Below are 12,877 nucleotides of genomic sequence, written 5' to 3' on the forward strand. Positions count from 1 at the left end.
GCAACAAAAGTTTTTGTTTGTTTTTTTTTTTGTTTTTTTTTTTTTTTTTTTTTTTTTTTTTTGGGGGGAAANAGTGAGGAACATGAAAGAGAATTGGAAGTGATTTAGCTCTGAGACTTGAGTGACTGAAGTTTACAAACCAGCTCTGATTCCTTGAGTTACTGAGATGAGGCACATTACAATGAAGTTGGTTTGGGCTGGAAACAAGGCATACCTTTCTGATGTCCTTGATTAAATGAAGGAAAAATATGAATTCTCCTGTTATTGAGTCATAATGAATGGGCTTGAAAGAGGCTGTAATGGTTTACACAAATTCCCTTCCTTCTGTATGGTAGGCACAGATGTTCAACCCTTCAAAGATTTGGGGATTATAAACGTCAAGTAGATTTCCTCAATTGCTGAACATTTTAAACCAATCGTGAAAATAATGTAATGATAAATATGTCTTTATCTTTAAAGAAGCTGTACTTTTAACTATCTGGAAGCCCTTTTGGCTTACAGTGTACATTTCCCCCTTTTCTTCAGATCTAAATGCTACTCGAACCTGAATCTCCAACTATATAATCAAAGTGAGATTTATTGGCTGCGGATATCTCTAATCCTACAAATGCTTTTTTGTTAATGATTGCAAATCAAACAAGGGTTTTGTAGTCTTCAGAGGATTTATTCTACCAAATACATAGCTTGCCAGATTAACAAGGTATAGGAGCACTTAGGTTTACCATCGGTCTTTCGGTGGGGGGGTTAATTTGATCATGACTAAAATAGAGTAACTGGCCCATAAAATTTCTGAAATCCAATCTAACTAGACAGTCTAGGCATCACAAAAAGTTATAGGCCCTTTTAGATTATTCTTCCTTTGAAAATAGTTTACTTTCTGGCTCTATTTAGAGTACAATTGATTCATGCTGTCTTCAGATTTTTAGAACTTAATCCTATTTCCTAAGAGCAGGTTAGACTGATTTAATATACCTGACTTAAAAGTGCCTGCAGTTCTATCGGAGTTCTCCTTTCAGGTGAGAAACACCTATTATAGTTACTGGCACATAGTCCCATAAGAACTTTGATTTACAGGCTCGTTCATAGTCCTTGGCTCTTAATTATAATGTAGTGCTGAACTCAGAAACTATTTTCTACTCAAAATCTGATTTACTAGGTCTCTTTTTAAAAATTGGACTCCACAGTTGGCTGTTCTGAGCAAAAGATAACTACTTTTAATGAAAATATTCCTGATAACTTACATTAGTTAAGAATCTTTAAAAAATAGGATTCAAAGCATTCACCATTTATGTCTCACTTGGTTATAGTCCAATTTGGTAGAAAATATACATTTTTAATAAAAATCTTTTATTGGAGAATATTCTGAGACAACTCCATTCAAAATTAATAAATCTAAAAAAACATCAATACATTCCTGCTGGCTAAGGTGTCAAAAAGCAATCTATGGTTAGAGTTCTTTTTAATGGAGATTTAATATATTTTCATTTAAATATATTTTTGTACCACGGAGAAAAAAAAAAAACTCTTTATGGCTGGCAGAAGGAGTGAATCAAGATGATACATTTGACAAATAACTACTCATTAATTTAAAAAAAAATCAATTCTAGTAAATTTCCAAGCTATTGAAACTCAAAATAACCTTTTCTCCAAATTTTAATGCAGTCTGAGTATTGTCCTCTTTCAAAGTTTTAGCATTATTCACCTAAGACCAATTATCTTCCTTAATTTTCCAAGGGTTCTGAGTAGGTAGTTTTTTTCATTCTTTGAGTAAATTTCAATATTTTAAATGGGCTACTGAAAGTTGTGTTTGCCTATAGTAAGTTCCTACAGAGTAACCAAGATATTAACCTGATTTGATTGTGGCTGAAAAACACCTGCTCATTACATTAACATCAATCATGTGCTCAGATCTTTGATGGTAAACAAATTTAACTGAAATTCAGGAAAAAAAAGTAAAGTATTTGTTATTTAAAATATTCAAAGAGTTTAAGCTACTTCTCTAGAACATTTTACCGAGGAGGATTAAAATCATATTATTTGTATGATTCATTTATTCACTTAACTCCATTTAGTTGTTGCTTTACCTTTTCAATTCATCCTAAAAATCTTTATTAATCACATATCACTGGCTCTATCTTGGGGTTATAAAGATAAATTCCATATTTTTCTGATTGTGATAGGGACAAATGGTCCAGTTGGTTAGAGATACTGTTGAAAATATATGATATAATATGCTTAAAGCACGTGCAAAGTGAAATGGTGCCCATACTTTTCCTAGTATGAGGGCCAAAAATACTTCTTAAAGGAATTTGATTAGGATCTTTAGGGATGAATAGGAATCCTTGAAGTGAGCTGATAGTGAAGGAAGGACAATCTAGGCAGAGTTAATAACGTGCAGTTAAAAGGTAACCACAAGGTCAAAGAATTCAAGTGGTTCTGTGTGGTTGAAGAGCAGCTTGCAAATGAAGAGAAAATAGAAGGTATAATTGGAAAGGTGAAGAAGGGCTAGATCAAACTGCTCCCCTGAGGAGTTTGTTCCTAGCCCTTGTCATTAATTTCTGACTTTTTTCTTATCCATAATTATCATTGTAATTAGAAGCCGTGTGTGGCATAAAGTCTAAAATTAAGGCCCCATATTATGTGCCACTTTGACATACAGTGAAATCGGAGGGGCCTCAAGTAGCCTAGCTTCGAGTTCCCCTCCCCACTGTCCACCCCCAGATAAGGTCCCCTAACCCTCCTTACCAAACTGACCAGGTGCAATTCCTACTGAATCAAACAAGCCAATCACAACCTTCTACAAACTGGGGGACACGGACATCACCCTCTTGATACTCCAAAGCCTGCCTTCCACCACCCCCGGTTGTTTATTTTGTACCTGAGCACAACCCTTGTGTGGCTCAGTGTGGTGTGCATATATCTGACTAAGAAACTGTTGGTTCCAGCTGCCCAGTGGTAGGGGTCATGTATTTGGCCAGGCCCATAACAGCAAGGTAGATAGGTAATTAAGACACTGTGTCAGAGAAAAATTAAACTATCTGAACACCAGCTAGGAGTTATCTTTATGAAATTTTCCGTTCTTGCTCTACATTACTCATTACTAGTAAGTTTAGAGGAAAAAGGAGGAAGGCAAAAGAGAAAATTTTATGATAAGAAAGAGGCAATCTCACACATTTCTATTAGGTTACCATAGGTAATGTTTTATATTATGTTAATTAATGCAGAATAGTAGATTTTCCCAAAAAAATGTCCAGACAAAATTTTCCTTTGTGACTTATTGAAATGAGGAGATGGTAAATTCTTATTTTTAGATATAACTTTTCTGAATTCTTAGGGACATATCCTAGGCCGAAATGACAACTAGCATCTTCACATGGTTCCTGTTGGTAAAGATTAATAGTTCTGGATCTGTTATATCACTGGCTCTGTTAGAAGGCGAAAAATTGATTCTGTTGAGCCTTAGATTGCATGGTTCCACAGCTGTTGTGACACTTTCTGGTGCGAATATGCGTATATCATACTGATAATGAAGAAATGAGAAATAGAAGGTTAATCTACATAACGGGATGGGACAGCCTGTAATTTTCAGTTGAATATGGCATTTGCATGTGATTCACCCCAAATATGAAGCTGAGCTCATAAAAAAGTAGAGGATCCCCAAAGGTCAAATACCAAAAGCACGTTGAAATGTAGACTTCTTAGTTATTATGAAGATACTATGCTCACTAATCATAGGGATTGGGATTTACTATCAATTTGGTGAAAGGAAAGATTTGGGCCTGAGTGAGATGAGGACTAGAATTGCCTCCCTATCATAAAGCCAGGGTCTTTGAAGGGTTACACTCTCAATTACAAGATGGAAAAGAAAAAAAAATCGTAAAGGGAATGACAAGTGAAACTTCCTATATCAACCTGGGCTCAGGGTAGGAAAAAAGAGAATCTTTAACCATAAGCCTACCCTGAAGTGGGTTTGAGATTTGAATTTACACAGTCTCTGTGATAAGGAAAATTTGTGCTAAAAAATTAAAATTAGTTTGTTTCCTTATCCTGCTAGTAATGGAAGAGTAGCTGGTATTGGACCAATTCTTTTGTGGGAAACTATGGTAAACTGTGGGCAAAATACAAAAAATTAATTGTCTAAAAGTACTGGACCCCATGACCAAGAGCGGGTAGAAACTGCAGTAGTCAGTGTTTGTAAAGAGATGGAATTGAGTGATTTTCTAGATTTTATGAGTTTTTCATCTAAGGGAGGCTCCTTGTCTCTTTACTATGGAGCAAATGAAAACTCAGCAAGAAACCGGCAGGCTTATGCGATGAGGAATCAAAGAAAGGGGAGAATCTGGGAAACGAGTGAGTCACAGAAAGGAAGCCACAGATGTTGCCTATATATTCTGTCCAAACCCCTGGATGACCATTGAATTATACTTGTGCCTGTTAAGTCCAGCTAAGCCCAGCTAAGGATAAAATAACCGAACAGAGATTCCAGCTGCTGCCCACCATCAGGGAGACAGAGTTTGGAGCTGACTTGATTGCCTGCTAAAACTAAACAACAATAACAAAATATCTACGATACAAAAATTTCTAATTTCTAGACATACAAAGAAACAGGATAATATAAACCATGCACAAAGAGAAAATGTAACTCACGGAGATTGACCCAAAGATGTTCCAGTGTTGCAATTAGCTAGCAAGGATTTTAAAGCTGTTCTTGTAACTATCCTCAAGAGTATAAAGGAAAACATGTGGATAATGAATTGTGTAGGCCTTCTCAAAATTAGAAACTAAAATAGACTCAAATGGAAATTCTAGAGTTGAAAAATAAAACATTGGAAATAGAAAATTTGCTGTATTTGTTTAAGAAAAAATTGAAGATGCAAATGTGTCAGTGAACTTGAAGATAAATTACTAGAAATTACCTGATCTGAATAAAAAGGGAACACAATTGAATAGATGGACAGAGCTCCAGTGACATGGGGGATGATACCAAAATGTAATTAGAGTCTCAGAGGGAGAGGAGGGAATGGGGCAGAAAAAATATTTCAATAACTAATAGCCAAAACTTTTCCAAATTTGGCATATTATGTAAGTATATGCTTTTTAGAAGCTCAGATAATCCCCAAAATGTTTTAATTCAAAGAAAACCATGCCTGGGCATATACCAATCAAACTTCTAAAAATCAAATATAAAGAGAAAATTTTGGAAGAAGTCAGGGAAAAATAATGCATTACATACTGAGGAACAACAATTCAATAATTGCTAACTTCTCATTAGAAACAGTGGAAGCCAGAAGACAATGGAATGACACTTTTAAATGCTGAGAGACAGAGAGGAAGAAAACCTTAATTGTGTTGCTAGGGAAAATCCCCTCAAAAATGAAGACAAAATGAAGATATTTTCAGCTGAAAGAAGACTAAGAGTATTCGTTGATTACAGATTTGTACAATAAAGTATGCTAAAGAAAGTTTGTCAAGCTGAAGGTAAATAATGGTGAATAGAAACTCAGAACTTCAGGATGGAATGCAGAGCATGGAAAATAATAAATATGTGGATAACTATAAAACATTATTTTGTAAAAATTCCGTTAACATACCTGTAATTGTTTAAGGCAAAAATTAAAACATGATAATGTGGTGTTGGCAACATATTTAAATGTATTTATAAGGCAATCAGAACGTAAAAACAAGGGTAGGGGTGAAGAGAGCTATACAATTGCTAGACTCTTGAATAATATGTGAATTGAATCTAGAATTTGTATTGCTTGGTTTAAAACTTGGTATAAATAGAAAATTTTTCAGGGTTAATTTATAAAAAAAAAAGTCTATAATTTTTATATTAGTTTTAACGTAAGCCACACTCACCGCCACAGTGGACAAACCCTGATATTCCAGTGGTTTAACACAATCATTGTTTATGTCCTTTCCATATCACAGTTTGGTGGAGTTCATTTTGGCTCTCCCACGTGAGTTCTCAGTAATTCAGTGATTTAAGAAGGTAGTCTGCTTCCATCTTGTATCTTAGTTATCTGAAGAAGGTGAGAGAATGATGTAAAGTCATATCTACTCTTAGCACCAGAGGTTATGTATGACTTCTACTCACATTTATTTCACACCAATAAGTCACAAAATCATACCTAAATTCTTGAGACCAAGGGAATGTGTATCTGTGTCTGAGAAAATGAAAGTCTCTGGTGAACACCTAGCATTTTCTTTGCCATGATATCCAAATTAGTGGAGGGAAAATGAATTAGAAAAAAAAAACAAATTTGGGGCGCCTGGGTGGCACAGTGGTTAAGCGTCTGCCTTCGGCTCAGGGCGTGATCCCGGCGTTATGGGATCGAGCCCCACATCAGGCTCCCCTGCTATGAGCCTGCTTCTTCCTCTCCCACTCCCCCTGCTTGTGTTCCCTCTCTCGCTGGCTGTCTCTATCTCTGTCGAATAAATAAAAATAAAATCTTTAAAAACAAAAACAAAAACAAATTTAATCAATTAAAACATTCAAAAATTGAATAAAAATAAAATAGGAAGAGTGAAACAAAAATAAAATAAATTTTTTGGAAACATTTAAATATATAAGTGATTGTAATAAAAAAAGTTAACCTCTCCAATTAAAAGACAATGGAGATTAAACTGGATCCAAAAGTGAATTCTGGACATCTGCTATTTATAAACCACTGATTTTTAATGTTTGAATGCAGGAACTTGAAAAAAAAAGAGGCAAAAAATGATGTACTAGTAAAATGCTAATCAAAGCATTAGCTTATATCAGGCAAAATAGGTATTAAGACGTAAGGCATTACTGGTGAGGCAGAGGGTCACTTCATAATGCTAAATATTTAATTCATGAGGGAGGAATACTTCTAATTATGAACGTAGCTAATAAAATGGCTTCAACCTATGTTGAGCAAAAATTGCTGGTATCAACAGGGAAAAATTAACACACCCACTATAATTCCCTGAGATTTGATGATAGCACTTTCAATTATTGATAGAATTAGTATGCAGGAAACCCAGTAAAGCTAGAGATAAATTGGAACAAAATAATGAATAATTTCAATCAGATACATACACACTGGCACACATGAAGGCTGCAGACAACCGTTAGAAGATACATATTTTCTTAAGCATAAATGGAATATTTACAAAACCATGTCTTATGTCATAAATCTCAAACTTCATAAAAGTCACATTATAAAGAAGAAATTCTCTGGCCATAATATAACTAAATTAGTAGGTAATTTTAAAATTGGGAAAAATCCTCATATTTTTAAAAATTAAAAGGGAAAACCACTTTTAGGTAACCCATGAGTCTAAGAAATCTTAACAGAAATGTTTAGGGGCACCTGGGTGGCACAGCGGTTAAGCGTCTGCCTTCAGCTCAGGGCGTGATCCCGGCGTTATGGGATCGAGCCCCACATCAGGCTCCTCCGCTATGAGCCTGCTTCTTCCTCTCCCATTCCCCCTGCTTGTGTTCCCTCTCTTGCTGGCTGTCTCTATCTCTGTCGAATAAATAAATAAAATCTTTTAAAAAAAGAGAAATGTTTAAAGATGTATTGAAAATTGAATGGCAGTGATCATACTACATATCATAACCTGTGAAATGCAACAAAAGGAATATATTCAGGAAGGTCAGGATAAATCCAAAAAATGTAGAAGGAAGGAATTAGTAAAGATATGAACAGATATTACTGAAATGGAATATGAATATGCCAAAGAAGATCAAAGCCAAAATGTAGTCCAATTAAGAGATGAGAAACTAATCATTCTCTGGAGAAATTCATTATTAAAAATAGTAGGTAGAAGCAAAGAAATACAAGAGATGATAAAGGAATGGGACCAAGATGGTGACATAGGAGGCTTCTGAACTTCCCTCCTCCCACAGACACCCCAAATGTACAGCTATATGTGGAGTAATTCCCTGTGAGAGAAATCCAGAAACTATGTGAGTGACTCCTACACACTGGGTGAATGAGAATATCAACACAGGTAAAAAAAAAAAAAAAATTGCTGAGACACACTGTCCTTATAAACTCTAATACTGGCACAGCTCCATGCAGTTGGGAGAGACTCCCCAACTCCCAGCTTCTCCGTGAAGCATGAAGGATTTAGACCACATATGTAGCATGCCAGCTTTTAAGACTCCCACTCAAGGGAGTGACTTACTAGTTAAGAAAGAGTGTCTTAAAGGAAACACCAATCACAAAGGAAAATGATGAAAACTTTGACTATATTGCAATGCAAACTTGTGTTATCATAACACATCATGGAAATCATGAAAAGGGAAGGCAAGACTGGGAGAAGACGTTTGCACCACATCTAATTGACAAATACTCTGCATCCAGATTATATAAGATTTTCCGACAAATGAATAAAAAGCAGACTACCCAATAGATCCATGAGTAAGTATTTAAAAGGAAACATGAATAACCAGTAAACACCGAAAAGATGCCCAGCCTCAAATATTATTAGGCAAATTCAATATCTTCAGTCTTAAACTACAAATATGTTGTAAAGAAATGTGTACATAGGTGATAGTTGTTACAGTTTCTAATAGGAAAAGTATGGGAGCACCCTAAGTATTCAGCACTAGAAGAAGTATCCATTTTGTTGAGGAATTTGCATACAATTGGATATAATGTGGAGGTAAAACAACTAAATAAAGAGCTAAATGGAAAACAATAATAAGGGCAAGAGGAAACTTTCAGAGGCGATGGACATGTTTATGGCCATAGAACGTCAACATGGTTTCATGGATATATACTTGTTTCCAAATACATCAGTTGCATACATTAAATAGGTACAGCTGTTTGTATGTCAACCATACCTCATTAAAGTGGTTTAAAACAAACAAACCAACCCAAAAATTTCCAGGAGCATATGTTGTACTTACATGAAATTAGAAGAATCGTACAACATAACCTTATATATTGTCTAATGATGTATAAATATATTGATATGTTTTAAAAATTAAAGACATACACATGCTGATAAACAAAATCAATGAGTGATGACTTCTCAGGTGCATATGGAAGATGAAAAAGCAAGCAGGGAGGAATACACACTGGTTTCCGTTATTTTGTAATACTTTAATTCTTCTTAACAGAGTACGACGTACCCTCTACAGTGTACCATCTTCCTCTCTCCATACCTGAACTCTGTATCTGAAGTAGATACCTGAACTATCTCACAATAAGTAAAAAGTATGTTTCAAAAGAGTTGGATGTCATTTGAGGCCAAGTCTGATGAATAAAGTAACCAAAACTTTTTGCATATAAATGATTAAAAATGAGGCAAGTTTCTTTCCTGAGTGCGCATGTTTCTTGTTAAACTGGCCCAGAGCATTTTCTCAAAAATAGTTTTTGTAGTATTTTAAGAAATGGCTACATCATTATTTCCCTGCGTAGCTTCCCAAAGTGACTTCTTTGAAGAGGACGAGACTCATCTGGATATATAACGTGTCCAAGTTCCAGTGTGTATGTTACAAAGCTCAGCTTCCTTTCTTTATTTCAACACCTTATACTGGAGATACTCATTACGTTGAAGAAACTAGACGGATGTGAGCAACGCCTCCATGCCAAATAATAGCTCATCATCAAATGATTCGAAGTCTTTTTTTTTTTTTCCTTTTTGAAATATTGAGATATACAAGCCTTTCTTTGAAGAGACTTTTCTACTCCATGTATATTTAACTAAAAGCCTCACATGAGAACTATTTCATTTATCACTAGGCACTCGATGAACCAGCCAAGACTGAAAGTATCTTCAAGGACAACACTTTAGACCCACCTCTGGAGGTAATGACTTCAGATTACCCAAGCTTTTGAAACAAAATCCCGAAACTCATCGTTAACTCAGTACCTGGTTTCAATTCTTCCAGTTTTGTTCCCCTGCACAGCTCAGGCAGCAAACTGAAGAGCTCTGTGCTACCATTGATAAGGTCTTACAGGATTCCTTGTCTATGGTAATGCCTTAGACTAGAATGTGCAATTCAAACATTTGCTTCGCTTCTCTTCATTTTCCTCTGTTTGAGTATGATGCATCTTAGGTTTGTCCTTCTTTTTTCTTTTCTTTTCCAGCATTCTTCTGATTCTCCTTCAAGTTCCTCACAGACATTGTTGGGTTCTGACACAATGAAAGTATGTATATATTTAATATAATTTGCTGAACCATAAGAATGACTAGATCCGTGGTTTTAAACCGCCAGTTAAGGCCCCATATTGAATTGGGAAGTCAATTTAGTTGGATAGCAACCAGCATCTTAAAAACAGAATGGTAGGAATATAAATTATCAGACTCTATTGCAAGTAGTGAGTAGTATTGTTGACATATGTTTCAGTTTGTTTACATGTAAGTATGTGTGTACAGGGATACAAAGTAAAATTTATTTCTAACTATGGGTTAAGTTCAAAACAGTTTGAAAGCCAAAGTATTAGTCTGTGTCCTTATATGTTGGCATTTAAAGAAGCATTTTAAGAACCAGGTATAAAATTTGTGGCTTACCCTTATCTCATACCATAGCTTCAGTACTTACGTAATTCACGGTCACTTAGAATTGCAGAAGTAGGTAAGGAAGTGACTGAAGTTACATTAGGCTAAGAGCTTTCACACAGGTATTATTTTTGGAACTTTTTCCTTTTGGTCGACTAAGCTTATTTCATTGTTCTTTGACTCAGAGAGACAGAAACCTGGGTATTTTAGATTGTTAGAATACTACCAAGTGGCTAATTTTTGTAATTGAGTATTTAATTATTTCCTTCTTATAATGTAGTCATTTTCATTTGTTGGAATAAAATATTACATTTCTCCAAATTATTTTTTTGAATGCTTAATACAGATCTACTCATCAAATTTTCAAAATGGTTGTGGCTTTTTCTTTATAATCGTTAGGGATTTTTGGTCAGCTGTGTTTTCACTTTAGGAGTGAGTATAAATATTTTTTTCAGGTTCCCTTTAGAAGTTGTACGTTTTGGGTACAAAGCAGGTTTTAAATGTACAGAATTGCTTATAACTAGAAGAGTATCCTAATTTTTGATTGGATTATCAAAACTACAATTATCCATTAATAATGACATAGGAACTCAGTAACCAATAATCATCAATATTAAGAAATTGTATTTTAGCAGAGAGGACCTATAAATAGATAATTGTAGTATTTATATTTATCTATTTCATTGTATATTCTTTCTCTTAATCTAAAAATGTGAAACATTGATTTCCTTGAGGCTATATAAATTTTAAAATATATTTTTATTCCATTTGTTGAATGTATAAAAAATACTTTATATTTTATAATAGGAATAGGACTTGAGTAGTAAATGTGAATAATAATATATATTATCAATTTATTTAACAAAATTTAATGCTTATAATATTAAAATACATTATTCTAGGTCACTAAATTTAAGACAACTGTTTCATTCAACAAATATTTATGAAGGGCCTACTATGTGCCTGGTGGTGTGAGGCATTAAGGAGATAATGGCGAGCAAGGCAAAGTAACATAAGGGGAATACTTTGGGTGTAGTGATCAGAAAGTAGAATTCAAGCAGAGAGCAAAGATGGAAAGAGTCCGAATTGTAGAGAGATGGGGGAGATTAGCTCTCAGGCAGAGGAGTAAGCATGTGCACATTTCCTGAGGCAGGAAGGAACTTAATGTGTGTGAAGGTGAAGGTGAAGGTGAAGCCCAGCATGGCTGCTGTAGAGTGAGTCGGGGTGGAGCGTGTGAAATGAGAAGGTAGGCTAGGGATAGCGACTTAGATACTTACAGCATACCTTGGAGATATTGCATGTTCAGTTCCAGACCACAGCAATAAAGTGAATATTGCAATAAAGGGAATCAGATGCATTTTTTTTCATTTCCCAATACTTATAAAATTTATACTCACACTCATTGTCTATTAAGCGTACAATAATATTATGTCTAGAAAACAATGGACATATCTTAATTAAAAATGCTTTATTGCTAAAAAAGGCTAACCGTGCTCTGAATTTTCAGCGAGTCATAACCTTTTTGCTTGGGGAGGGTCTTGCCTCCCTATTCCTGGTTGCTGACTGATCAGGGTGTTGGTTGCTGAAGTCCGGGGTGGCTGTGGCAATTTCTTAAAATAGGACGACAATGAAGTTGGCTGCATTGAGTGACTCTTCCTTTCAGAAATAATTTCTCCATAGCATGCAATACTGTTTGATAGCATTTTACCCACAGTAGAACTTCTTTCAAAATTACAGTCAGTCCTCTCAAATCCTGCCACACAGCTTTATCAACTAAGTTTATGTCATATTCTAAATCCTTTGTTATCATTTAAACGATCTTCACAGCATCTTCACCAGGAGTACATTCCATCTCAAGCAACCACTTTCTGTGCTCGTCCACAAGAAGCAGCTCCTCGTCCATTCATGTTTGACCATGAGCTGCAGCAACTCAAGCACATCTTCAGGCTCCACTTCTAGTTCTAGTTCTCTTGCTGTTTCCCCATCTGCACTTACTTCCTCCACGAAGTCTTGAACACCTCAAAGTCCTCCATGCAGGCTGGAATCAGCTTCTTCCAAACACCCGTTAATGTTGATATTCTGACCTCTTCCCATGAGTCATAGAGGTTCTTAATGGCATCAAGAATGGTGAATCCTTTCCAGAAAGTTTTCTTTTTTCTTTTTTTAAAAAAATTTAACTATAGGGATTCTCTCTCTCCCTCTGCACCCTCCCCAGCTCATGCTTGCTCTCTCTCAAATAAATACATAAATAAAATGAAAAAAATTGAAGTACAGTTGATACATAATATTATATTAGTTTCAGGTGTACAACATTGTGATATGACAATTCTATATATTATCCAAGTAACCGCAAGTGTAGCTACCGTCTGTCATCATACAATGCTGTTATGAT

At 35.2% G+C, this 12,877-nt stretch overlaps 1 protein-coding gene across 7 annotated transcripts in view; it reads left to right on the forward strand.

Annotated features, from left to right (window-relative positions):
• MLIP (muscular LMNA interacting protein) overlaps positions 1–12,877 on the forward strand; it is a 260,174-nt gene that overhangs the window by 167,070 nt on the left and 80,227 nt on the right. For 5 of the 7 annotated variants that reach the window (XM_034648137.1, XM_034648132.1, XM_034648136.1 and 2 more), the window contains 3 exons: positions 9,726–9,791; positions 9,875–9,958; positions 10,074–10,133. In XM_034648137.1, the coding sequence (XP_034504028.1) occupies positions 9,726–9,791; positions 9,875–9,958; positions 10,074–10,133 (210 nt within the window). The remainder of the gene's footprint in view (positions 1–9,725; positions 9,792–9,874; positions 9,959–10,073; positions 10,134–12,877) is intronic. The other 2 variants (XM_034648134.1, XM_034648135.1) reach the window with 2 other exon arrangements.

The sequence above is a fragment of the Ailuropoda melanoleuca genome, chromosome 19 (assembly GCF_002007445.2).
Source record: "Ailuropoda melanoleuca isolate Jingjing chromosome 19, ASM200744v2, whole genome shotgun sequence".
Taxonomy (NCBI): domain Eukaryota; kingdom Metazoa; phylum Chordata; class Mammalia; order Carnivora; family Ursidae; genus Ailuropoda; species Ailuropoda melanoleuca.